Below are 25,856 nucleotides of genomic sequence, written 5' to 3'. Positions count from 1 at the left end.
AGAGTGGTAATGACTATGTAAATTGCATTCGGTGAATGAATGGAGTATTACATATGTGTGTGTGTAGGTGTGTGCACTGGAAAAAAGAGGGGAGAATTGCAATTTAAATTAAGATAGTGAAGATTAATGGGTACACAAAGACAATAGTTTATGTTTCGGTGAAAGAATTCCAAATAAGTTTTAAGTTGGGCAAAGCTACTTATGATATTTTACAAAACAGAGAGAATTTGGTATTCTTTTTAGTGTAATTTACTTCGGATATTGCACTTTTAAACCTGCTTATTAATTATAAAGGAAAGGGATACCTTCCGAACCATCCAATATAATATATTCTTTAAAATAAAAACAATTTCTTTTGAAATTTAAATTCTCTCAGTTGTGCTTAACCTTAAATAATTATTATAATAACTTTCAATTCACTTTCCTATAAGTTTTTTTTTTCTGTGTACAACTGTGACTGGCAATTGGCCCCGACAGATGGCGCCAGTTGGCGTGTCGCATGCAATTCCGCTGATTAATTCAATGCAAACGGACTTAATTTTCATGAAGCGACCTGAGCAACCAGCTCGATGCGATAACCACATGTTGGCACCCCCACACCGCCCCCTCTCCTGTTGAACTCCTGAACCCCCGGAACCCCCCTTAGTATCGCATCCTCCCCTGAAATTAGCCGCTTTTCTTGTGCCCGTTCGCTGATGGATTTGCATGAATCATTGGCGGCAGCGTCACGCTCGAGAAGAAAAGCGCGTCGAGCAAAAAAAAAAAAGAGGAAAAAATGAAAATGCAAAAATATTATTTGAAATATGAAAAGTTATTTTAATGCGCCTTGTCGCTCTGCCTGTCTCCGACGTAGTCGTTTCCCCTCCTGTGCTCTGTTTTCCCTCTGTCTGTGCGCTAAATTGGGGAGCAGCAGGCAACGAGGCGACCACGACGACAGTTTTCCTACACTGACAGAAAGTCTTAAAGGACTTTTTGTTAAGCTTCCCCTTATTTACCTTAAACTTTCCTTTTTATTTGCGATAAAAAGAGCAACATTTCTTTATGAAGAATAGTATATATTCAAGCATTACCATTCTATATATCCCTCACTTCAAGCGCCAAAAATGTATTTAAAATTAGGAAACACTGTCAATTTGTTTGTTATGACAGTGTACGTTTTCTTTGGCACCGCTTCCTCCATAGCAGCTCCCCATGCCAGACTTTTCCGGAAGCGCGTCGCGACATCAGCCTTTGGCTCTGACGTAGGACCCGGACCCGGACCCGGACCCTCAGTTTGTTGACGCACTTCCACCAAGAAAACAGCAGCCAAAAGCCAACAGCAGCCAGCAGCCAAGAGGCCAATGAGCCCGGTTGAAGTACATCGGATTTCAGTTCGATTCCCTTTATCCTTTTCGGCTCCAAATCGATTCCCTCCCCCCTTTCCCCCTTCTGACAATCACAAATCAAACAAAACAAAATCGATTCCGATTTCAAGTCGAGAGACCAATGGCCCGAATGAAAAAAAATATAAAGCACACATACTTTTTAAGCGCATAATTAAGTCATAATGAGGATTGGAGGTGGCATTTTGGGGGAATATGATATGCCAATTTTTTTGTTTTGGCCAAAAAACGAACTCAACACGCAAAAGGCAAATAAAAATGTTCATCTTATTATTCTGGCTGGGATTTCTGGTTAAATCAAAGCGGAGAACCGCTCACGGGGCGGTCGAGGGTTCCTCATGACAATTGTCAACTTGTTTCGTATCTGTATCTGTACCTGTAGCCGTAGATGTATCTGTAAAAGTATCTCTAAAAGTGTATGTGACGGGTGCCTTAGGAATTCATATTCTTATTAATTGACTTTGTGTTGTACTCGTTGTGGACACTTGTGAGTTGACGTTTTGAATGTGATCCATACACTCACAACACTCACTCAGATACTCACGCACACAGATACTCATCTACGTTTTTTATTTTTTTGGAGCGTGAGAAAGTGGCTCGCACAATTAAAATGCTGCTTTATGGCCCAACGCTGGGCCAAAACATAAATTATAAACAATAATTTATCTTTTAATATACTCAAAATCGTATAGAATAAATACACCTCTATATATGTATTTACACTGGAAAAAAATAAGGCTTGAGAAAGACTTGGATTTTCCCTACATTATCTGTTTACTAAGGATTTAAATAAACTAACTCATTAATAATTTGATTAATTCAAAATAGTTTCTCTTAATTTTTCATATTTTAAAGGAGAATTTATAAGATTTATGTGAAATATAGAATAAAGATCCTTTGAAATTATTGAAATACACTAACTAACTTACACATTGTTCGCCTCTCAACTTTTAAAATATATTCATAATTTGCCAAATTAAATCATACAATCCTTCTCATATTCTTTGAAATCCTTCACATTCTTTCATTTTTCTTACAGTGTACATTTTATAATCTAAATTCACATTATATATTGTATATATATTCATATGGACAGCTTCGTCTGGCCACGCGATCCTCCTCACATAAATTAACATTTGCCGGGCATTAAATCAGCGCAGACTTTGTAGACTGCTTGGAACTTGGATATATATATGTACATATATATAACCACAACATATAGCTAGATATTCCCTGCCAATTGCATAATGCCAAATGCAAGTGGCTTCCCTGACACCCACTGCAACAAAAAAAAATAAGTAAAATAGAGAGAAATAAAGATAGATTGGCCAAAATAGCAATCGATGGCTGATCATGATCGGTGGTGAGTCGTGTGTGAATGAATCACTTGGCGGTGGGTGACAGCGCACGCAGGTCTCAATTAGCATGTGACGAGCACTTAGACAATCTCGCCGAATAGAAAATAAAAGAAAATCCGCCCACCAGACACGTGATATGTTGGCTAATTTAAGAGCTAGCCGGGCGGGGGAGTGGCGAATAACCAATTCGAAGAAGACAGCAGCAGCAGCAGCAGCACAGTTTCATTGCCAATTTGTCGGCATTGATGAGTCAGTCTGTTGTGAGTCTTAAATATGTAATTGGGTATATAGTATCTGAAAAATTCAAGTCTATATATATATTTCATCGTTGATAAAGGGTGGACACCTAGGTGCACGTGATGGATTCCCTTAGATAAGGTTAACTACGTAAATATGTGAAAGCCTTAATAAATAACTACAAAGGAGTTCCCTAATAAAACAGGAATTTGATGAATGAATGATCAAATAAGGAAGGGCAGGTGTCTTGTTAGATAAAGTAAAAACCCTACAACTTTACAATGCCATAAATATTTAATAAAGTTTGAAGTTAGATAACTAAAACTTTACCAAGAACCCTTTTATTAAGTCAATTCCTGTTATAAATCCCGTCTCACTATATATACTGCCGTCTGTCATCGCAATTTTCCGCTCCATAAATCGTTTGTTTTTGTTCTTTTCCACCTCGAAAGTGGAAGTGCCAGACAAATGAAAATTTCATTTAACGATCGAAGCGGGACGCGACGCGACGTCCATTAAAACATTGAAAAGCGCCAGGCGAAATTCTCCAAAGAATGTGAATAATTTTTGTAGTTTGCTATTTTGTTTACTGGAAGAGCCGTCTGAGAATCATATAAAACGCATAAAGACAGGTGGAAAATTCCGCTAATTAGCCAAGGGGGCCATGAGTCTACATGATTTTGCCGTTGATCGATTTGAAAGATGAAAGAAATGCATGGCCTAATGATCTCTCTGGTGTTCCTTACAGCACAGAACGCATCGATCACGTCGATCATCGCGGTGCCGAGCAACACGACCATCGAGCACGGCCGGGAGCTGAGGATCGTCTGCCGGGTGTCCGGTCAGCCGCCCCCTAAGGTTACCTGGTTCAAGGACGACAAGTCCATCAATCGCAAGCGCAACGTTTACCAATTCAAGCACCACAAGTAAGTCTCCTCCTTGATTTCATCTAAATTAATTGATTTGTATTAATTTGTTTCATTTTGTAATGACTCCTTGCAGAAGACGTTCCGAGCTGATTGTGCGCTCCTTCAATAGTTCCTCCGATGCGGGCAAGTACGAGTGCCGGGCGAAGAACAAAGCCAGCAAGGCGATCATCAGGCGCCGCATCATGATCAACTCCACTCCAGGTGAGCCCCATCCACTGCCAAATGCCCCTATCTGCGTGGGTTCAAACACCTTGTGATGTCGTGGTCGTCATCGTCATCAGCCAATTTGAATTGCTCCAATTCATTTCTAATTTATGGCCCAGTTTCGAAGGCGAATGTGTATATTTATAAAATCATTTCGTTTGTGATGTGGAAATCCTTGTAAATCAAATGAATTCGCTTGTCTTTACAGTACACTTTCGGCCGGACCAGGACACCGATGTACCCTGCCCCTTCACCGATTTCTGTTTCCATGGCGGCACCTGCAGGATGATCAAGGATATGAACCTGTTCTACTGCCGGTAAGTGAAGAATGATTCTAAAAATATCTCTGATATTAAGACATATATTTTACTTGAGTTATAGTATCTCCCACTGAATTTCTCTCTGTGCACTCGCTGTCGTATCCTGTCACAACTGCCAGCTAGTTTCCAACTGGCAACTGATCCCAAAAACTCAAGTGGTTTACTTGATAAACCTCTCTCATGTGACAGCTGATAAGACGCCAGCACCCTCGCCTCTAAATATATATACACAGATCTTGTAATATTTTGGCATCGCATTACACGCTCCGTATCCCAGACTCCGGAGCAGGAAAAACTCGGAGAGAAAGGCCACAGATTTCGTGGAGAGAACTCCACAAAGGCACACACTTGCATCCGTGTGTTTCTCTCTCTCTCTTTTACTTTTTTTTTTGTTGTGTATGCAATGTGAATAATGTCTTTCAGCGCCTCGTTTTATCTGCCGGAGCGAGGCACACACTCGATCCGAAGTGAACCGATTTCGATCCCGATTTCGATTCCGAATCAGACCCCGAAAAAAAGCGCATTGCTTTCGCTACCCTTGCGGGAAAATTCATTTCCATTTCGTTACCATAAACTTTCCCTTTCTTTTTCTTCATTTTTTTTTTTGGTTTTTGCTAAAAATCGTTTCATGCCACACACTTAATTTGTTTGATTTTTTTGTTGTTTATATTTTTTGACCGGATCCACGAGTGGTGTTGCACCGCAGTTCATGGCCATTTCAGTGCGCCGTTTTTCCACCAGTTTTTGTGTATTTTATATACATCGTAAACACATTCTTTATATATAATATTTTATTGATTATTAAATTTGAATGGAAAGAAAACCCATGTACTTACTGTTTTTTCTTCGTGTCTTTTTCAGTTGCCAAAACGGATACGTCGGCGAACGTTGCGAGAACATTGGGCCCGACAGTACGTACAGCAATAGTAGTCCTCCCGAACCACCTTGCAAACGTTTTCAAGGAGGTTATTACTGCTAAAATAGGCACTTCTATAGCATCGATTGTTTTACGCGAGTTATACGCAAAACCGATACCGATACCGATACCGATAACCTATACCGAAACCGATAGAATCAGTAAACTTACAAATCAAATTAAACAAAAAAAACCGAACTCAGTGCCCATACCAAAATAATGAAATAATCATAAAGTATAAAATAATAACTGAACAAGCAAGTAAAGTAGAGAAAACGGCAACCGAAGGAATTCCCATTCCCACATTTGCACATTTCACCAATATCCTTCCAATTACAGAACAAGCTGAATAAAAGAAAGTGAAATAAACCAAATATAGTTGATAAAGCCAAACACACACTACACTACACACACTATTACACAGACAGAAAGTACAAATACAGTATGCAGAATTGGAATTAAAATTAATTGAAACCAAGAAAATCCTTCCTACTCCCAACCAACCCAACCTACCCACTCCACACTCCATCGCATCCTGCTATTATCAGTCACTTTAAAAAACGGCGAACTACAAGTTTTATTAGAGATCACATTCCAAAAAAGAAACAAAGTAAGGTCTTACAAACAACAACAACAAAGAGTAAACAAATCAAAAATAAATAACTAACAAACAGTTTTTCGTAATACCTAATATTTATTATGCTGTAAACTAAAAAAAGAAAAACAAAATGAAAACGACAAGCAAAACGAGAATAATCAAATAAATACGAATAAAAACAAAGGGTGCTATAGAAGGTTTATTTTAAATAGTGTTTAAATAGGAACTTAATTTAATTTCAAACTCACTCATCACACACAACTACACACGCCTACACACCAACCAGTAAATGTATAAAAGAAAACAGCAAAACAAAACAAAATTATTAAGCAACGTGGACGGGACGGAGACAAGAGACTCGCGGACAAAGGACAACGGACAAGGGACATCCTATCCCCCCACAAAAAAGTACTGAGAAAATTTGTAAACTTGTCAAATCGTTCAATTGGCTCTCAGCCCACGTTTACTCACCTCACTCACATGCGCATACAATGTCAATATGAATATCAATGATTAACGATAACCAATCAACAGAGGCTCTCTTAAGTTAGTTACACGAATAAAAACACAACACACATACACACCAACATACGCATCAACAAGCAAGCAGCAAACATTTGCAACAAATTGCAACTTGGCCACACTAAAAACCACACTCAACCAGAAAAGGCAATGTACACTGACTTCACCAATTGAAACGGGAACTGAATTTTGTTTTGTTTTCGATCTAATTTTTGTAGTTTGCGAATAATAAAAAAACAAACGAACAACATTTGAAACAACTCTCCAAACGAATAACAACCAATATAATACATTTATGATTTGCAATTAATTTTAGTTCGTACTCGTTATTAGAAATTAACACTTGGCTGTAGATTTTGACAATCCACAAAAAAAAAGAACCCAATTCAAATCAAACAAAAACAACCAACAATTTCATTCTGCTCCCCTGTTTAATTTTATTTGGTGATTGTTGTTTTTTTTCGTATTTTTTCTTTTGACTAATCTCCTGCGTTTCCTGCGATTTGGGTAACTCTGTTCACTTTTTACTTCCTTAGTCTTGTGCTCGTCTCCTTTTCAAAAAAAAAATAAACAACAACAAATTCCACAGCAAAGAGCAATCTTGAGCTGAATCTTTACAATCCTCTGCATGATGGAATTCTATCTTTCGAGAGCGCAATTTAATGCTTGTAGTTGCCCCCTTATTTATTTGTGGAAATGGTTTTAGCCAGCTTTTAGTTAACAGTAAATGAAAATCAAACGAGAAAATCAACTGGAAGATTAATTTTTAATTTTATTTATAATTTAATCTCTTCACAGATATTTTGTTGCAATCTACGGCCAAATACATACCTTAAATAACGACAATTAATGCATAGAATTTTGTTTTATTATTTTTATGATTTTTATAAACAAAACAAAAACCAAAACAAAAAGAAAACACAAGATCGACTGATTCCCCTGCACTCCAAGAACGGCGACAATTGTAATTTTTTACTGTACTTAAAAAATTAGTGAATTCGTTGCACCGGCAGACCAAGCCCAATCCCATCACCGTTCTCCAGATCAGTTTGAAACTACAAAAAAGTATCCAAGTACGAAACTGAACAGAACCGAAAACATTTCAAAATTCCGTAGAGTTCCCAGAGTTCCTTCTTCCCCAAAAAGCGATAAGTTCCAGATCCAGACTGACTTAAGCTACGTTTGAATATTTTAAATATGAAACCTAAACAGAATTTAAATTAAATTAATTGTACGAAAAGAACACTATCGAAAATATCAAGTTCGAATGAATGAAAACTATCGAAGTTTACAGTTTGAAAGCAATTTCGATTCGACCCCTGACACTGACACTGTTGCGCTTTTGTTGTTGTACCATAGACATATACATATACATATATACTTATATAATGAGAACAAAGGTTGACACGTAGCCGAGAACTTTGTAATAAATCCTGTAAATATCTCTCGTTTTAACTAACGTTAAGTTTTGTGTACATTTCAAACTAAGTTAATGCAGCCCTTCTTTAACCATAATTTATTGTATTTAATTACACCTAAATTAAACGTAACTTTAGCCTTAAGACCACACCACACACACACAACTTAAAGAAACACAAACACATACTATAAAGCTACTTAATTTCGAAATACTATTTTATTTGTCCTCGTTTATGATTTGCGCTATAAACAAAACAAAAAAAAAAAAACAATGTATAATGCAAATTTAGTTTTTTTTTTTCGCAATGTGTATGTTGACATCAGTTTGTATGGCGAAGAGATTATTTTTAGTTATCTTTTAAGTGGCAAATTTTTTATATATTTAATTATTGAAAGATTTATACCAAAAATACCATGTAAAGTTTAATATTAATTTAAAACAAAAACCATTAAACCAACACAAAAACGAAACAAAACAAAAAAAAAAAAAACAAAAAAGAAAACAAAACAAAAGGATGCATAAGAAAAAAATTTAATTAAAAACTTGCAAATAATTCACATTTTACAAAAAATCAATTTGCTTTTTGATTTGGTTCTGATTTCCTCCTGTTCCTTGTTCTTCTTCTGTGGCTTCTTCTCTCCTCCGTTTATTTTTGATTTTTGTTGATTTCTCTGAAGGGTTCCCCTATATATCCCCCATTCGCTTTCGCAAATTTTTCCCACACAACAACAAACAAACTCTCAAAGCGCTGAGCCGCTAAAGCTCTGTGGAAACGAGCCCGGTTTTGGATTAAGTGCAAGGATTGTCGAGAAAATATATTTCGGTTAAATCAAAGTCTCCTCTTTTGGTCTCTCGACAGGCGGCCGTTACGACACTTGATGAACTTGAGGAATCTTCTTTAGCCGAGCCACGTGGAAATGCTTTTGCGCACAAAAATGGATCTCATGCTTAGTTTTAGTTAACCGGAGGATGGCCAATAAAATTCTGAATTTGTTGCAAATAGGAATCTGGGTGTTTTCTTTGCAACAGAATTTAAATATAACCGAATAATCTTAAGTTTCCCGCCAATTAAGTAAAGTGATGGGCAGCACTGCCTGTTGCTTGAATCTGTTTATGGTCTGGCAGCACTAAATAGAAAAGTGTGGCAATGTCAGTGGCTCGATCCAGTGGCGTTACCAGAGGCTCGAAATTGAGACTTAATAACATCGATAAAATTATTTAACATCGATATCACCGATAAAAACAACTTTTCGGCTCTGATGTCCGACGGTTACACTACCAGATTGTCTTTAAAAACTAGCGGCGTTTATTTTGCAAATCCTATAAAGTTGGCGAAAATATAGTTTAAAATATATATATATAAATAATGTCGACTGCCCAGGCCACCAAGAACTGTATCACACTTAAGGGTTCTGCCCAGATAATCGTGGAATATCTGAGTAAGTGGCCCAGCCTGCGCTTGGCAGCGATCGAAAGCCCGCGTTCAATGGCGTCTTCCCTTGTCCATTCTTTTTAATGGCCTAAATAGAATACGGAATCAACTCCATCCTGTTTCAACGAGGCATTTATCCGGCGGAGAACTTTGACAGCACCCAGCAATATGGACTGACCATCCTGATGTCCAAGGATCCTAAGATCACGACTTTCCTGCAGAATGTGCTAAGCCAAACAGAAGGTGAGTGGGGTCGGTGTGAGTGTGCTTATAAAGGGTGATCAAACAGGTTGCCCCGTGCTTGCAGAGTGGCTGGCCAAGAACATGATCAACAAAATCTCCATGGTCATCACGAACGCCCACAGCAAGGAGGTACTCGAGTGCTGGGACTTTAAGATGCAGGCAGAACTGGGCGACGGCGACACGAGCGATCCCGGCAAGCTTACCTCCACCAAGGAGCTGTCTCGCATCCAGAACGAAATCCGAGATGTAATGCGCCAGATCTCGGCCACCGTTAGCTATCTGCCGCTGCTCGATTGCATCTGCACCTTCGACGTGATGATACACACGCTAAAGAATACAGAGCTGCCCGCCAAGTGGGACGAAACGGGAGCCATTGTCATCCAGAATGCACAGACCGTGCAGCTGCGCTCCTTCTCCACGGGTCTGCAAAAGGTGGACACCGTGGTCAACTTCAAGATGAGCTCCTAGAGCAGTCATTCCACTTTAAATATTTATTCTTTTCTATATATTTACAAATAGTTAAAACCAAAAAAGTAACGTAACATATTTGAAAGTTGCATTAAAAGCCAGTTGTGAAAAGCTAAAAGTTGCTTAAATAGTTTGGTAGCTCGCCCGACTGCGCCTGTGCCGCGTTTGCTTCGTATCGCTTTGTGTATTTCAAATGCCATCTAGGGATCGAGACAGAGAGAGAAAGGAGCAGACGTTAGTAGAGCTGGCGTTTGTCTAGGTGAGATGCATGCATGGACAGAGACAGCGGAGGTGGCCAACTCACTCTACCTATCCTAAGCAGCTAAGCGCGCTTAGTCGTCAAGTCTGCATCTGCGCCTAGCTCTAGTCTGTACCGAAGTATTTCTGTCCAAAGTGATTGGGCGCTACCGGGTGCAGTTCCGAGGTGAGAATCTTCAGCTTGGGGAACGCATTCACCACTGTGCGGGCGGCCATCGGCGTACAGAACAGATTCGAAAGGATGATGCAGCTCTCAGGAACGCCGTGCTCACGCAGGACATTCACTGCCTGCAGAACCGTATTGCCCGTGGACATAATCGGGTACATGAGCAACACTTGCCGGCTGCCAATGTCGTCAGGGAAGCGGGCATACACCACGCGTGCCTCATGTGTGTTGGCATCCGACTCGACCAGGATCTTGCCAATACGAATCGAACGGCAGCAGTCGCGCAGACCCTGCTCCATGGCTTCGCCAGACCGGATGATGGACACGCCACAGTTGCCGGAACGGTACTTCAGGCCCTCGTATATGGCGCCCGTGGGCGTCTCCACGTCGCAGTGGGTGTAGGGCAGCTGGTTGAGCGACTCCTCGATCACCAGGCGAATCAGTCGGTCGGCGTAGAATTTGAAGTCGCTGCGTGTGGTGTTCCTGCAGAGGAAATTCGATATTGCAGTTGCCGTACTCCTAAACTCGCCTCAACCGGCAACCTACTTGTCACGAAGAATGGTCAGCAGCTCGGCCACCTGCGAGTTGCACTCGAGCAGCTTCAGGTTGCTACCATACTCGGCTAGGATGTCCTCCGCCGTGGCAGCGGCCACGACTGCGTGCGTGGGCGTTCTCAGCTGTTGCTCCGCTGGCCGCTCGCGTTCCGTCTCCGCCTGCTGCTCCTGGGGTGCCTGCTCCGTGGTGCTGCCCTCCTCCGACTGGGAGCCATTGCTGCTGGGCGAGCCGGTGCACATGATTCGTTCTTTAATTACAATTGCTCCTGTACAAATTAATTAAGTTCTGCGGGGGTCTTTGTTGTTCTAGCGCGTGCCTTGGCTGACAGTGTGACCGTGAATTATTTAAGAATGCCCAACTCTAAAATAATTAAAGTATCGTTAACAAATATCGATACCAACTTAAGAGTTAATTTCAAATATTTAATTAATATGCAAAGCTAAGAGTAATTTCGTAACACCCATTAGCTCGAAAAAAAAAATATATAATGTTTGACAGGTTCTCTCGCCACATCGATAGTTAAAACAATCGATAGTCGATAAGCCGCCGATGATTTGACAGCTCGTTAGCCACCGTCTGGCCACTCTAGCCCATCACCTCGTGTTCACTCGCAAACAAAGAAAAAGTGCATTTTAATTACTGATTACTGCATTGCGATTAGGCAGTGGCGAATAATTGCGTACTTGGCGGAGCAACAAATTGCAGGGCGCGCGTGGGCAGAGTAGTTATCGCAGCTAGCGTGTGTGTAAGAGCGGCACAAGTGCGTGGTGTGTGGTGCGTGCGTCGCAGTGTTGGTGCGTGTCTCCCGTGCCCGTACGGGTGTGCGTGTGTGTGTATTTGTATTGCTTTTGCCATTAACTAATAAACAATAACCTTCGGGGCCACGAAAGCTGCCCCGCGCCTGTTCCGTTCTGTTCTGTTCCGACCCGCAACGAGCGAGGAGCGGAGAGACTAAAATAAAACGCTTCCGCAAGCGCCGTGCCTCGCGAGGTGGAGCGCCAGCCAGCCAGCCAGCGAGCAACCAGCACCAGACTAGGGCACTTCCACAGGCCAGATCGCACAAATGGCGGACGTGAGTGATCCCAGCGAGCTGTTCGACCTGGAGCTGCACGAGGACGACAAGGCCAGGGACTCGGACGACGACAGGATCGAGCTGGACGACGTAAGCGAACAACTGCGCAGCAATAATTGTACCCACACCAACAGCAGCCGCAGCAGCAGTTGGAATTTTCCCCTTTGTTTACCTTTTCGCTTTGTCTGCGAGTTTTCCTGGCGGCCGTCTGGGCATCCCAAACCCCCTTCGCCCTTCCATACCTCTCTCTTGCTACGTTTCCCATATCCACAGCCAGCAAACTCGGCTTATCTGCTGCGCAAAAGTCCGCATCACTGCGGCTCTGGCGTCATCTAGCAGCAGCAGCACGTACACTGCACTGCACATTCATAATACGGAAATTTACCCACGACTGCGGTGCGAGATCCCTCCTTACGAAACCGTCGTTGGGCAATCGACAGGCAGAGTGTGTGTCCTTCAAAATAATCAGTACCAATTACCAGCCACACTCCATGGAAATATTGCAACAACTGCGGACCGTGGCAGAGGTAGAAGATAGAAGGCGGAATGGGAAAGAGGCTAAACTTCCACTTAGAAAACGAAATTCGTTATCAGCGGACAATATAAAATTAGAAAATGAGAAAAACCTCTGGCGCTGATAGCGAATAGGGGTCCAACAACATATTGTGTGTAGGAGAGTGAGGTGACGAGCGATCGCCCGATCCAGATCGTGATCGTGATCACGACCGTGCGGATCGGTAATATTTTTCGGGTTCCACTATATAGAACCAGTTGCAACTGCACACTAGGAAATATAGCCCATAAAAGTCCACTGAACGCAACTTATTGATGGGTTAGACACATACTTATATATTCTTTGAAAGTAAACTTCCTATTTCATAATCTTTGGGGATTTTTTCAACAAATCAATTCTTTTGGCTTTCTTTGTGTGATTTAGAATCACAAACGTTTTTATGGGAGATTTGTGGGGAATACTGTTTATTAGAAAAATTGAATACTTTTCTATACTACACCCCATTAGTATGACTTAATTTCTTCCTGTGCACGTCTTACATTTCTTGGGTATTTGATGCACCTCTTGGAAGGGCGCAGAGCTCTTCAGGGGAATCCACATGGCTAGTGGGGAGCGTGATACCGATATTGCTGCTTGTGTTCTTATCATATCGCATCGCCCCCCTTTTCGGCGGCTTGTCAAATGTGATTTACGCAAGCGCACACACCCCCCAGAGCAAGCACCCGCCGCCAGCCATCGGTGCCGTGTGAGCGCTATAAATTATGATGGATTCGTTAATTGGAATCCACCGCCAACGCTGACGAGGTGAACCAGTTTTTAATGTGCTGACGAGAGCGTCAAGATGTTGGCGATGGCGATGTCGAGATGCCGATGCCGCCATTCAATTGAACTTTAGTCAAAAATATTCTATACACATTTTAGGCATGACGAGAGTGGCGGCGTTGCTGCTTCTTTTTCTTCTTCATCATCATCCGCTGCCCCTAACTGTGGCCTTCCCCCAGTTGGAGCAACAGCGTCTGGGGGGACAGATGGAGGAGGAGGCAGCGCCAGCATTGCCGGCAGATTATTTGGCATTGTTCCGAGTTCTAAATTTAGTTTGTCATTAAAGAAAAGGTGTGTGTGCGTGCGGAAAGTGTATCTCTGTGTGGGATTCTCTTTTTCTCATCTTCCCAGTGTGTGTGTGCAGAGTGCTACGTGTGTATGTGTGTGTGTGGGCAGATCGAAAGGGGAGAAATTCACAGACTCCAAAGACAGCCAATACCCAATACCAAGAGCATGCCCCTCTGGCTGTCCCGAGACGATCTCTTCATTCATCGGAATCTCCCTAAGTTAAAAATATCAGCTGGCTAAAGTTTTGGGGTAACACCGAATGGGGAATAAGTTTCTGGTATTAAGAGAATTTTTTAACTTTTATTTACTTTATTTTGTTATTTTTCATTTAAGCATTCCAAATACTGGTCAATGAGCAGTTATTAATTTGTCTCCTGATTTTTCGCTTAATGCAGTTTGTTAATATTTTCCTGATTTTACTTATTTATATTTTTTAAGGTCTATAAAAATGTATTAGACTCTAGCCTTTTGTGCATTAAAAAGTCATTAAGCTGATCATTAGGAAGTGTAATTGCTAACTTAATGTTACTTACCCGCAACAAAAATATACCCAGAACGCAAAACTGTTTATGAATAAGTAAGAAAGATAAAAAAGGGTATATTTTCAAGCATTAATGATAAGATCAAGAGCATTTTATCTTCGTTGCTCCCTGCTGCTGCTGCTGGTGCTGTGTAACTTTCCCTTCTGCTGTCCGGGTCTCAAGTTCGTAATAACTATGATTAATTGTTGATTTTTCGCATACATATTCCGCTGGCAGTTATGCTCACTCACACTTACAACCGTCTCCGTCTCTCTTTTCGTTCGCAGGTTGACCTAGAACCGGAATTGTGTATTAATCTGCACCAGGAGTGAGTAATACCCCAGCAATGTCGCTGGAGGACAACGACATGACTGTGGTTTTCTCAGAATGTGGGGGAGATACGCGCACGGGCCGATCATAAAGGGGTTTGGGAGGAAGGGATCGCAGTCCATCCAGACTTCCTCGTCGCGTAGATAAAGTCGGGACAGAAATGAGCAGCCTAATTGCCAATTATCAGCTCAGGCCCAGTGTTTGCACACTGCGAAAGCGCGTTGACAGTGTTAACATCTGATTGATTCGGCTCGGAAAGCCTGATCCCGGACAGACGCGCACTACCACTTCACTGGACGGTGATAACGAACGGCAACAGAGAGGGACAGACGGACAGATGAACAGTCGGGGGTGCACAGAAGTGTTTACAACTGGTATTGACTACCGACAAGCTGTCACCCGGCCTCTGGCTGCCTCTTCAATGAGCCAGCTAGTTCCATGTGTAAACAAGACTCACGGCAAACACTCGACAGCCGTGATGGAGGAGCTGCTGGGCTTGCTAGTAGGCGAAAGGAGGAGCACAGGGTGTAAGAGAGGTGACGATTGGCGCGTGCACGCCATGGGATTTATTTATAGCACGTGGGCTGCTCCTTTCCCACGCTAGCCAGCCAGCCAGTCAGACCCAGACGCAAACACCCAACGCAGAGGACAGCAATTAACCAACTCCCCAATTCTCTATTTTCCCTAATCCCCTAATCAGCGCTGAGGGCCAGGAGACCATACAGCTATCCGAGGAAAATGTCAATCCGGGCAAAATCAAGCTGGGACCCAAGGACTTTGAACTCAAGAAGGTCCTTGGCAAAGGTGGCTATGGCAAAGTATTTCAGGTATGTCGATCCTCAGATTCCGATCGCAAACTGGTCATAACTTATCTTTACATCCGTTGACAGGTGCGCATGACCGCTGGACGAGATGCCAACAAATACTTTGCGATGAAGGTGCTCAAGAAGGCATCGATAGTGACCAACCAAAAGGACACAGCGCACACACGCGCCGAGCGCAATATTCTTGAGGCAGTCAAGGTGCGATTGGTTAGGATTAACGCCTTAAAATCATACTAATTGCTATTCTTTTCTCTCATTTTAGCATCCGTTTATAGTGGAGCTGGTCTATGCCTTTCAGACGGACGGAAAACTATATCTTATCCTTGAGTATCTAAGCGGCGGTGAGCTGTTTATGCATTTGGAGCGCGAGGGCATCTTTCTCGAGGATACCACTTGGTAAAGACATCAATGTTCTACAAAATATTAATTCAAAGACTAACAATTTTTTATTTTTATTGCAGCTTCTATCTGAGCGAAATCATTTTGGCCCTGGGCCATCTACACAAGCTGGGCATCATATATCGCGACTTGAAGCCCGAGAACATATTACTGGACGCCCAGGGACATGTAAAGCTCACCGACTTTGGTCTGTGCAAGGAGCACATACAAGAGGGTATTGTCACCCACACCTTCTGCGGCACAATTGAGTACATGTGCGTGCGCCCGTCGGCCTTTTATCCTTTCTCCCAACCGAGGTCTAGTGGATCCGTAGCTGACTTATTCTTTCTTTGCTTGCAGGGCACCTGAGATTCTGACCAGAAGTGGCCATGGCAAAGCAGTAGATTGGTGGTCACTTGGCGCACTCATGTTCGACATGCTTACGGGAGTGGTAAGCTATCAGCTTGTATTTCTTGGACTTCTTAATCACAGCCAAATTCCAATAGCCTCCCTTCACCGCCGAGAATCGAAAGAAGACCATCGAGACCATTCTGAAAGCCAAGCTCAATTTGCCAGCCTACCTCACACCAGAAGCCAGGGATCTGGTGCGTCGCCTGATGAAGCGCCAGGAGCCCCAACGCCTGGGCAGTGGTCCAGAAGATGCGGCGGCTGTTCAAATACATCCATTCTTCAAGCACGTCAACTGGGACGATGTTTTAGCTAGACGCCTCGAACCTCCAATTAAACCGCTTTTGGTACGTTGTCACTTTTTAATTTTCCTTAGCTTTTTCTGATTTTTAATTGTTTTCTAACCCAACAGCGGAGCGAGGACGATGTCTCACAGTTCGATACGAGATTTACAAGACAAATACCAGTGGATTCACCGGATGATACAACGCTGAGCGAAAGTGCCAATTTAATTTTCCAAGTGAGTAGAGAACAGATTGGGATAGGGATTAATATCGAAAGGAAACGGCCTATAGATAGCAGACAATAGTATCGCGTTCATATCAATTACAGTTCCTTGATATATCGAATATTGACCGAAGACTGAGGTTAGTTTTCTTGAAATTTGAATCCTTTTCCTGGGAAGGCTTTTAGTTTTTTTTTTTATATGTAATCCTGGCAAAGAAACCCACATTTTTTGTTAACTTTTGCATTTTCTTTTTAGTCATTAATGGGATATCTTTTTGGGTTTTGGTTTCACAATAAATACATTACTAAACTATAGACTAAGCCTAGGCAAGGGATCTCTTCGTCCTTAGCGATAGTCAGCACCGCATTGAAAGTGGGGCTCCTTGAGCGGTATTCCAGTGGGTCCGTCCGTGAACTCGCAGAAGTTCAGGCCAATCCGCCGGAAGGGATGACACTTACTCTTGGGATTACCCCACTTGCCACGATACGTGAGCCAATCGGGCACCAAAGAGCGGCCTGCCCAATATCCAAAAGAAGGGATTAAAGTTGGAATTTAAAAGTATAAAAGGTAATAATACTTACCATAGGATCTCACATTCTCGTAGCTTATATCGACGGCCTTCCAAGTGTTCCAAGGCGTGCCGAATCCGTTAATGTCGTACAGACGAGCCACCTTAACGAATCGATGCTTCCCTGGCGCCGTCCACAGACCATGCGATCCCTTGGCGGCAAACAGAACCGGATGGTTCTTAAATGTCGTCACTGTTTTGGGAAAGTTCGGGCGCTGCAAGATTCCCTTGCGTGTCTCCTGGCGGCGGAACTCAAAGGAGCCCGTCAGTCGATTGTAGCTATAGTAGGCGCCCGCATCGTGGGCCGACACATACATGGCCTGCGGCTCTGCATCCCCATTGAAGTACAAACTCATGTGCTCCCAATCTCCCACATGGCTGCCAATATCCTTGCGATTGCCCAAGCAATAACCATAGACGGCGGGGAAAGGAATCCTTCCGAGGGGACCCAGACTCACGGTGCACATGGTCTTGCCCTGGCTGTAGGGATAGAACATCCAGTAGGTGACATGAAAGCCCGGTAGCTTGCCCTGCCCCTGATTCGCCTCCTGTTCAGGGGCCTTGCCAATGCTGTTGTCCTCCAGATTGTCGTCGGGATCCGTTCCGCCGCTGAACTTGACATTGTCCGCCAGATTGGCTATGAAGTTATTCACCGGCACACCTCCCTCTGAATCTGGTTGCAGCTCCTGATCTGGTGGTGGCTTTTGGGTGGGCTCCATTACCAGCTCCTCGTACGCGTTGAGTGGATTGTATTTGGGATTCGCTACAGGAGCCTGTCGTTTTACCCGCTGGAATAGTGGAAAAAGTCTTGAGGATCTCCGAATGGTGTCATTGCGTTCTTCGAGGGGATCGATGGAGACGGGAATGTAGGGACCCCGTGTGCTAACTGGTAGAGGAGTGTGTTGCGGCTGCGGAGGTGGCCCAGATAGCTCCCTTCTCGACGGACACATTGTGACCACACCATAGATGGGCACCGGTTTCTCATTGGGATTGCGGCCGTACAGAAACGAATTGTCGTCTTCTAATAGATCCTGTATCTCGCCGTTTGTGACCAAATGCGACTTGGTCGAGTATTCTCTAAAGGGCACTCCTGGTCGGAAGCTGCTGTCCTTATCCATGGGATGGACGTACTGCAGGAACTCCTCCACGCCCAGTGGCATAAATTTCTCCTCGGGCGCCAGCCAAACGATGGGTGCCCACTGCTTGATCAGGCGATCGACTGCAATTAGAGATGGAAAGGCCCAGATAGGCACGGTTAGCATGGCTGGGCTGGGTTTTTAATTAGCCCCATTTCCAGTGCCCGTCCCCGTGAAATTACCCAAACTTACTCGGCCATTGGCCATCCGCCACCGCCTCCCTTTCCCAGAGCTCTGGCTCTTTGGGACTAGCGCTCTGATTTTCGTTTTCAAATTCAAGTGTAATAAATTTCACTTTCACGATTGAAGCTCCGACTTGGCTAGGTGCTGGCCATCTTCTCTTCCCCCACCTTCGCCTCTGCCGCCTTTCTATGCCCTTGCCTTTCTGTTGTGGCTAATTCGCAAAATTTTAATGCCACCGAAGGTGGTGAGTTCCGACTACCGCTGTTCCATATAAAAACGCACTTTGGTTGGTGGCCTGTTGATGAGGCGGCTCCCCGCCCATAAGCGAGTGCCAAACGATCAGGTCGTTCAGCTAAATCGTGACGAAAATTTCTCTTTGTCATATGAGTGCAGGCGCAATTAGGGAGGAGTGTTAAGAGTGGGAAGAAAAGCGGCATTACACTGCCCTAAATGGGGTGGCATAAATTGTTCTAAATCGTTTTCAAGCTTCTTGATTGATTCTTCAACTATTAAAGCTTAAATCGGAGCTTAAATAGATTAAAATCAATGCTTTGATTAAATCACTAAGGGAAGAGTTAATTTTTGAGTAAGGTAAGCTAAATGTGTGTTTCTTTTATAGTCTTGCATGGTAATATTTTTTTAGTCAGAAGCTTGAAGAGCATTTAAGAAGTCACTTTCGACCCTATAATATATACCCTATAATATATACATTCTTGATCAGAATCAATATTAAGGTTACATCGTTAAAATTGTCAAAATAAAGTGAGTCCTAGCTTTATCTCACTTCTTAAACTATTCAAAAACTATATTTTGGTAACCTTGTCTAATAACCCCCATTAAAATGGGAGAAGCTATCACGTCGAATCAAAAAAGAAGGGTATCGATATAAGGCAGTATCCGTTTGCTGCTGCTGATGCAGTTGCTGAATGTTGTTTTTGTTGATGCATACCTACTTCTTTATCTAATGGCGTTATATGTGCAAATTGCATTGTTGGTGGTTGCTGTTGCTGCTGCTGTTGCTGTTGCTGCTGCGGCTCAAAAGAGGAGGCTTCATGGTTGTTGATGTGATTGCTGTTGCCGTTGCCGTTGCTGTTGATATTGCTGCTGGTGTTGTCGATGAAAGTGGCAGCCATGCCACCATCCGAAGTTGCATTCAAGAGTCTTGTGTTGTCTAATGTTGCTGCAGTATCTCTTGGTTGCTGCTGCAGTAGTTGCTGCGGAGGTTGTTGCAATACCGTCGCCACAGTTAGCCACGCTGCCAGGCAATGTAGCAACGAAAGTGAATTTATTTTCCAGTACTTGGACATTATTTTAGGTGCTTAAATTTGGCTCGCAATGATTTTCCTTTACATACAGCTGGTATCTTTGTTTTTTTTTATTTTGTTTTTTTTTTTTGAGTGTGCTGTGTTGTTTTGTGTCGTTGCTCAGTGTAAAGTTAAGTTTTCGCTTGGTTTTTACCCCACCAAAGTCACGACGACAACGAACAAAGCGTGGCTTTTGTGTTATCGTATGTTATTATTATTTTCACACATTTTTTACACTTTTTTTACGTACATTTATTGTAGTTATATTTCTTTTATTAGCTGGTTTCTTGGGTGCTTATGCAATCTCGTTTAAGTGAATTTAACACTTCCGCGCACAGTTTGACGAGCACTGGCACTCAGCTGGTGGTGTTGGTTCTGGTCTTGTCCCACTTTCGGTTAAATTTTGCTCTCTGAGTGAGTCTTGTGCACGTGCACGCCTGCGCGCCGAGTTTCTCTCGCTCTGCAGCTGGTCTCGTTGCCCTTCAACTGGTTTTGTTTTTTGGGTTTACAAGCTGCCTGATACCAAGCTAACGTAGCTACCAACTGGCTGTAATCCCCGATAGCCCTGAACCCGCCAATGACGCCAATGACGCTGCACATTGGCCCAGAATCAATGTCATCGGTGAAAATCGCCCCGCCTGCCTAAACGACCTGCAAAAATGCTTGCTGAACCGGGCTCTTCACTCTCCACTCCACTTCACCAGCACCAGGCAGGCCTTTCTCCAGCTCGGGCACACGAAAGTCACTCCCAGTTCACGTTCGGTTTCTTTCTTATTTCGCTGCTCCGTTGTGCTTGCTGGTGTCCGAACGCTTTGAGCGTTTCTGCGAGACTGGCAATGAGTGGAGGAGCCAAGTGGCCAAGTGGCTGGATTTGGCTCGATCGCTCTTGGCTCCCTACTGCTTTTTGTTTTATTTGTTTACAAACATGCGAGTGCGAGTGCCAGAGTGAGTGCTGTGACCAGGCTGAGTCGAACGACCCTTGAGCTGCTTTGGTGGTAAGCTGTGTAAAGTTTGTTTTGGTTATGGGTTTATGGGATTAGTAGGCTAAATGTCTTGTTAAATATTGCCTAATTAAGGTTGCAGTAGAGTAGCTGAAGCGCCGGAAATGGGTACGGGTACTTTTACCTCTGCTCTTGAAGGTGTGAAAAGGTTTTAGAAGTTTTCCACGAGCACTAGAACCTTTACTGAAATCTGGTTTGAAAGTAAGAAGCATTTACATAAGGTATTTATTTTTTACCTTGGTGCCATTAATGGTTAATTGTAATATTTTAAAATCCATAAAAAGTGACAGAAGAGTACAAATTAACAGACCTTACAGCATACTAATTAAGCTATTTATTTTATAATTGATTAAACTGCAAGTCAGACATTAAGAGATTCATGAAATGGGGTTCTTATTAACGATTTCACTTTGCCGAGCCAGAGGCACCGCCAACTTGTTACCAAACTTTCTTACCAAACAGTTTTGGCCAAACTGTGCGGTTATCTCATCGTACAAAGTTCTGCTAATTACCTAATGAAGCTCGAAGATCAGGCTGAGAAAGCACTGCAAGAAATGGATTCAATTTGCACCTGATTGAGGTCCAATCTGGGATTCAATTAGAACTTTATTAACGGATAATGCACACTTTCTCAGTGCGATTCGCTCGCTTGGCGCACCTCGAATTATGATGATGATGCCTTAGTGGGTCAGCGCTCGATCGCAGTTCCAATTAGCGAACGCGGTGCTCTCACGTACATTTCACCTGGCAGCGACAGTGCCTCCCGCCTCCCGCTTCCCGCCTGCCGCCAACAGTAATCTCCCCTCCTGATGGCGTCACGCATTTCTGTCCAGCCTCCGTGCCGGGGGGAATTTACACACGGCAGCCGGCTGTTGCTTGATTTTGCTTTGCTTTTAATTAATTTATTGCATTTGCCGGTGGATTTCGTCAAGACAAATATATTTAATTAATGTCTCTCCACGCCGGGGCTGGGAAATTATGTAAAATGTGTTACATGGAGCAGCCAGAGTCCGAACCCAATCCAGTGCCCAGGGGCTTGCATAATCCCTGCTTCGCCAACTACTGAGGGGGCAGTATTAGTATGCAAGACGGGAATCGGATCGACGCCGACTGGACTCGAACTAAGCAAGTGTAGTTGCCCGATCCGATTCCAATTGCGCACACGACCGGGCAAGTGGGTCACGGATTGGGGGAGAGTCACACTCTAGATGGCAAGTTGGCTCAAGGTTTTCTCATTTCCTATTTTGTCTTATTTTTGCAGGGTTTCACCTACGTTGCGCCCTCGATACTGGAGGACATGCACCGGGCAAATCGGATGCCGGCGCGCTCCCCCCGACGCACACCCCGCCAGCTGCCGGACAGCAGCTTCCGGCTTCAGTTCCCGTCCGCCAATGCGGGCCCCAATGCCTCAATGGCCATGCATGGCCATCCGCAGCGCTCCGGAATGTTCGCCAGGGCCACGCCACCGCACCATATGCAGACGTTTGCGCCGCGACCTTCGCCGGCGCAGGACGAGATGATGGATGTCCAGCAAGGATTGCCGATGGTCTAAAAAGGTTTGCTGGCACAGGAGCGGTAGCTTCCCATCCAAGCATCCATCCAACCTATCCAACGCATCCCACCAACACCGCCCCCGTTCCCCCGACAGAGAAATTGACAGTTACTATTATGACGTATATATGTATGTGGAGTGTGGAGGGCTTGGCCAAGGATTCGGAATGAACAGGAACAGGAGGAGGAGGATGAGCAGCAGCAGCAATGGAGACGAAGCCGGAGCAGGAGCAGGAGCAGGAATTGTTGTTTTGTTAATGAGAGCGTGCTCGGATCGGATTATGATAATGATAACGATGATGAGAAGGATAGGGAGAAGAGCGTTCGTTTTTGGATACATCTAGAGATACTACAGTTAGAGAGAGACATCCACATAAACATATGCTATAGGTTTACTATATATATACGACCTAGAGAGATGGCAGGCTAGAGATCGCAGCCGGACCGAACCCAGCCCCAACTTATCCGTGTTTATGTATAAATACTATACTTACACTTATGTTTTATATAGGCGAAAAGGTTTACACAATTTAGTTCAAATGTACACACACACACGCAACACACTTTAATTTTGTTTTAACTCTTGTTTAATCCCTGTAATTGAAAGCAAGGAGGGTTCTTACTTCGAGGGATAGATGGAATATGTGTGAGTTAGTGGCTCAACCATAATCATGGCTAGGAATTGCTCTTCGTGAAGCTTACTTTAAGTGTATAGCGCGGTTTTCCAATTGTTTTTACATATTTTTTTTTTCATATTTCGATCACCTTTTACGGTAGGCATCAAATGTAGAGACTATAGGTCTTAGGGACAGCAGCAGCAGCAGACACAAACTTAAATGAAATGTAAATTATAAACTAAACTAGAACGTTAACGAAATAAACTAAATAACAAACATAAACTATATAAAAGAGTAACAGGTTTCCCCCTCAGCACGATTGTAAAATAAATCAAGTAACTTGCTCGCATAAGGGACTTCTCCCTATTTTAATATTGGTTCCATTTAAGCTTTTGTTGCTTTTTTGTCAATTTTTGTTTTTAAATTAATGAAGAAACTAAAGAGAGAAACAAAAATAATACCGCGTACTGAGAAGCTAAACGCTGCCACAACGATAAGCCCCAAAGAAGGAACATCTAATGTACTTTGATTATATTCCCTTTCAGTTTCCGCATATATTTTTTGTAAAGAGAAAAATAGGGAAAAATTACAATTTCAAATATATATAATCAAAAGGTGCTTTGAATTGTTTAAAAAAGACAAGACAACTACAAAAACTATAAAAAAGAAACGAAAATATAAAGAAAAGCGGAGAAGAGTGAAGAGGAAAACCCACTATGGAAAATGAAAGCGACTAAGAACCTAAATACTTATAACGGTTATGATGTGTATAAAGAATATTTATATAAACAAAAGAATAAATACCTCAAAAGCAATTATTTTTGTTACACAAACAGCTAAACACTGTGCGATGCAAATAAAAGAACTTAACAAAGGATTAACTCTACCAACTAAAGTACAGAAACGAAACAGAACTATTACTACAAAATAAAAATCGAGAAATTAGGAAACAACAACAAAAGAGTATATATTATTATACAAATATATATATTTTTTCATTGTACACTTACTTTTCTTTCTGTGTTTTTTGGTTCTTGTTTTACTGCTAAATGTATTTTGTATTTTTTATTAAACGAATCATTATTTTTAAATGTAAGAAAAATAAGAAGAAAAAAATACCCACACAAAACCGAAAAATGAAACTGTTTTCAATTTGTGGAAGGAAACGATCGACTTATTTTCATTGTTGAGCAAATGTGCTAAAGCCAAGAATTGTGTAAAAAAAAGAGAAAATCTTAAACTAACGAAGAGAAAATGGGGAGAAACTAACTATCGAACAAATTAAAAACAAAAAGCAACCCAGAAAGATGTAACACTGCCTACATGAGAGAGGAAACAAAACAAAGATTAAAAAAAGAACTAGCAACAAATTACAAACTACAATAAACAAAAAAACAAATCGCAAGTAATGAATTTAAAGCAAACCCAAAACCAAGGGCGATGCCAGAAACCAGAGGCGGCAGGAACACTGCTTCTTCACCCGAGTTCTTAGATAGCCAAGTTAACCAATTGAAATCCCAAATCCAGAAACGAAACTGTACAGTCCAGCTAACTATAATGTTAATTACCAACCGAGAGTAATTGTACTTATCCCCGAGGGCAGAGGAGGAATAGAATTTCAAAGTTCACTGTTAATAAACCATAAAAACACACACGCAGACAGCGAGGCCTAATTATAGTTATTTCGTAGGAAGAACAGTCTTTCGTTAGACCGAAATATGTTACCAAAATAACCAAATCGAAGCGGAGGAGAAGGAGGAGGAGAGTTCTGGACGAGCTGCCATAAGCCATAAGATCGTTGAAGCCAAACGAAAAGCCGAAACCGAAACACGGAAGAAACCCAAAATAATAAAATGATAACAAAGAGCGAACCATTTAGCATAACGTCGCCGACCGACGACATCATCCAGAGATCCTAGTTAATTAAATTGTACATTTTTATCAGTTAGCTGTAAGCGCAGTGCGTATATACGACTATGTGGATATAAAAGATGTATATGGCAAAAATGTGTATCGTAATATATTAAAAACTTAATTTTACAAAAAGAAAAACCTAATATAAATGTCCGACTCTCTGGGATTCCCTCGAAAGCTTCGCCGGCGAAAGCTTTTAAGCTGCTGAACTTAGGGGCTTGGCAGCGGCTCTAAGACTGAGTTCACCTCACAAACAGCCAAAACTGTGATCGGTTTTAGAGCCACTAAGCCAAAAATGCATTAATTTCAATACGGAATGCTTTTCTATGCTAATTTGTATAGGGTTAACGAATCTGCATATTGATTTTTAAAATTTGGAAAATTCAATTTTTTGTCCAATTTTGAAAACGTAAACGATGTATAACCCCTTATATATTTCTTTTTTAATTTTTGGAAAAATTTTAAAAATGTATTTTTTGACCAGACATGGCTAGATCGACTTCGCTGTTGATGCTGATCAAGAATATATATGATTTATAGGGTCGGAAATTATTCCTTCACTGCGTCGCAAGCTTCTGACTGAAATTAAAATACCCTGCAATGGCAAAGCAAAATAATATATTTAATAAAATATATGTATATCTTTTTTAAAGAAGTTGTTACATCCTCTTGACAGACTTAACTTTCTTCTTTAGTTGTGACAATGAAAGTTTGATTATTTTTGTATGACACAATTAATTTGATTTAATTTTTTGTTTAAGAATAAGTAGTCATTAATGTCTAATAATACAATAAAAAAATATCATTCCGCAAACTATCGGTGCTCATCGGCCCTATATGGAAGGCCTCCACCTTAGACCGGTCCTGTTTTCCAAGTGGCCCTTAAACCTCTCAAATCATCTCAAACTG

At 42.3% G+C, this 25,856-nt stretch overlaps 5 protein-coding genes across 12 annotated transcripts in view; 3 read left to right on the top strand and 2 right to left on the bottom strand.

Annotated features, from left to right (window-relative positions):
• The window catches only part of vn (membrane-bound neuregulin protein vein), a 43,413-nt gene extending 34,521 nt beyond the window's left edge, over positions 1 to 8,892 (top strand). Inside the window, exons 2-6 of one of the 6 annotated variants that reach the window (XR_015271807.1) lie at positions 3,731 to 3,903; positions 3,980 to 4,107; positions 4,319 to 4,427; positions 5,292 to 5,341; positions 8,746 to 8,892. Coding sequence is in view for 3 of the 6 variants with exons in the window: in XM_020961323.2 (XP_020816982.2) it covers positions 3,726 to 3,903; positions 3,980 to 4,107; positions 4,319 to 4,427; positions 5,292 to 5,409 (533 nt within the window). In the remaining 3 variants the exon portion in view is untranslated. Of the gene's footprint in view, positions 1 to 3,725; positions 3,904 to 3,979; positions 4,108 to 4,318; positions 4,428 to 5,291; positions 8,442 to 8,745 lie in introns of those variants that run through there. The other 5 variants (XR_015271806.1, XM_020961326.2, XM_020961325.2 and 2 more) reach the window with 5 other exon arrangements.
• A 146-nt stretch (positions 8,893 to 9,038) lies between these two features.
• Positions 9,039 to 10,147, top strand: mad2 (mitotic arrest deficient 2). The gene is made up of 3 exons (XM_020961486.2): positions 9,039 to 9,325; positions 9,415 to 9,561; positions 9,626 to 10,147. The coding sequence occupies exons 1-3, from the start codon at positions 9,253 to 9,255 to the stop codon at positions 10,027 to 10,029; spliced, it is 624 nt and encodes a 207-aa protein (XP_020817145.1). The 5' UTR covers positions 9,039 to 9,252; the 3' UTR covers positions 10,030 to 10,147.
• Positions 10,038 to 11,534, bottom strand: kri (uracil phosphoribosyltransferase krishah). Of its 3 annotated transcripts, none has more exons than XR_015271803.1 (3): positions 11,000 to 11,534; positions 10,334 to 10,936; positions 10,038 to 10,229 (listed from the first exon to the last, which is right to left on the bottom strand). XR_015271803.1 is itself a non-coding variant. In XM_086833092.1 (2 exons), the coding sequence occupies exons 1-2, from the start codon at positions 11,245 to 11,247 to the stop codon at positions 10,393 to 10,395; spliced, it is 792 nt and encodes a 263-aa protein (XP_086689218.1). In that variant the 5' UTR covers positions 11,248 to 11,501; the 3' UTR covers positions 10,038 to 10,392. The 3 variants fall into 3 exon arrangements, 1 of the variants encoding a protein (XP_086689218.1); XR_015271804.1 differs by having other exon boundaries at positions 10,339 to 10,936; positions 11,000 to 11,497; XM_086833092.1 differs by having other exon boundaries at positions 10,038 to 10,936; positions 11,000 to 11,501.
• Positions 11,535 to 11,541: 7 nt separating this feature from the next.
• On the top strand, positions 11,542 to 25,085 carry S6k (Ribosomal protein S6 kinase). The gene is made up of 10 exons (XM_020961482.2): positions 11,542 to 12,170; positions 14,513 to 14,553; positions 15,256 to 15,382; positions 15,446 to 15,577; positions 15,642 to 15,775; positions 15,841 to 16,032; positions 16,118 to 16,208; positions 16,264 to 16,512; positions 16,578 to 16,685; positions 22,127 to 25,085. The coding sequence occupies exons 1-10, from the start codon at positions 12,072 to 12,074 to the stop codon at positions 22,415 to 22,417; spliced, it is 1,464 nt and encodes a 487-aa protein (XP_020817141.1). The 5' UTR covers positions 11,542 to 12,071; the 3' UTR covers positions 22,418 to 25,085.
• On the bottom strand, positions 16,853 to 21,638 carry LOC110190824 (uncharacterized). Its single transcript, XM_020961480.2, has 3 exons — positions 19,510 to 21,638; positions 17,255 to 18,460; positions 16,853 to 17,188 (listed from the first exon to the last, which is right to left on the bottom strand). The coding sequence occupies exons 1-3, from the start codon at positions 19,865 to 19,867 to the stop codon at positions 17,019 to 17,021; spliced, it is 1,734 nt and encodes a 577-aa protein (XP_020817139.2). The 5' UTR covers positions 19,868 to 21,638; the 3' UTR covers positions 16,853 to 17,018.
• Positions 25,086 to 25,856: the final 771 nt, after the last annotated feature.

Source organism: Drosophila serrata, unplaced genomic scaffold, assembly GCF_035046125.1.
Source record: "Drosophila serrata isolate PLE 108 unplaced genomic scaffold, ASM3504612v1 contig_272, whole genome shotgun sequence".
NCBI classification, from domain to species: Eukaryota; Metazoa; Arthropoda; class Insecta; order Diptera; family Drosophilidae; genus Drosophila; species Drosophila serrata.
Note: the sequence above shows the minus strand (reverse complement) of the source record. Positions and strands in the feature narration are given on the sequence as shown.

Coding starts and splice junctions, on each gene's coding strand:
- mad2 (XM_020961486.2), top strand. CDS start 9,253: ATGTCGACTGCCCAGGCCACCAAGAACTGTATCACACTTAAGGGTTCT. Junction 9,326..9,414: donor GATAATCGTGGAATATCTGA/GTAAGTGGCCCA, acceptor TGGCCTAAATAG/AATACGGAATCAACTCCATC. Junction 9,562..9,625: donor TGTGCTAAGCCAAACAGAAG/GTGAGTGGGGTC, acceptor CCGTGCTTGCAG/AGTGGCTGGCCAAGAACATG.
- kri (XM_086833092.1), bottom strand. CDS start 11,247: ATGTGCACCGGCTCGCCCAGCAGCAATGGCTCCCAGTCGGAGGAGGGC. Junction 10,937..10,999: donor CTGACCATTCTTCGTGACAA/GTAGGTTGCCGG, acceptor TTTCCTCTGCAG/GAACACCACACGCAGCGACT.
- S6k (XM_020961482.2), top strand. CDS start 12,072: ATGGCGGACGTGAGTGATCCCAGCGAGCTGTTCGACCTGGAGCTGCAC. Junction 15,578..15,641: donor ATATTCTTGAGGCAGTCAAG/GTGCGATTGGTT, acceptor CTCTCATTTTAG/CATCCGTTTATAGTGGAGCT. Junction 16,513..16,577: donor CTCCAATTAAACCGCTTTTG/GTACGTTGTCAC, acceptor CTAACCCAACAG/CGGAGCGAGGACGATGTCTC.
- LOC110190824 (XM_020961480.2), bottom strand. CDS start 19,867: ATGTCCAAGTACTGGAAAATAAATTCACTTTCGTTGCTACATTGCCTG. Junction 18,461..19,509: donor GCCATTAGATAAAGAAGTAG/GTATGCATCAAC, acceptor CTCTAATTGCAG/TCGATCGCCTGATCAAGCAG. Junction 17,189..17,254: donor CGAGAATGTGAGATCCTATG/GTAAGTATTATT, acceptor GATATTGGGCAG/GCCGCTCTTTGGTGCCCGAT.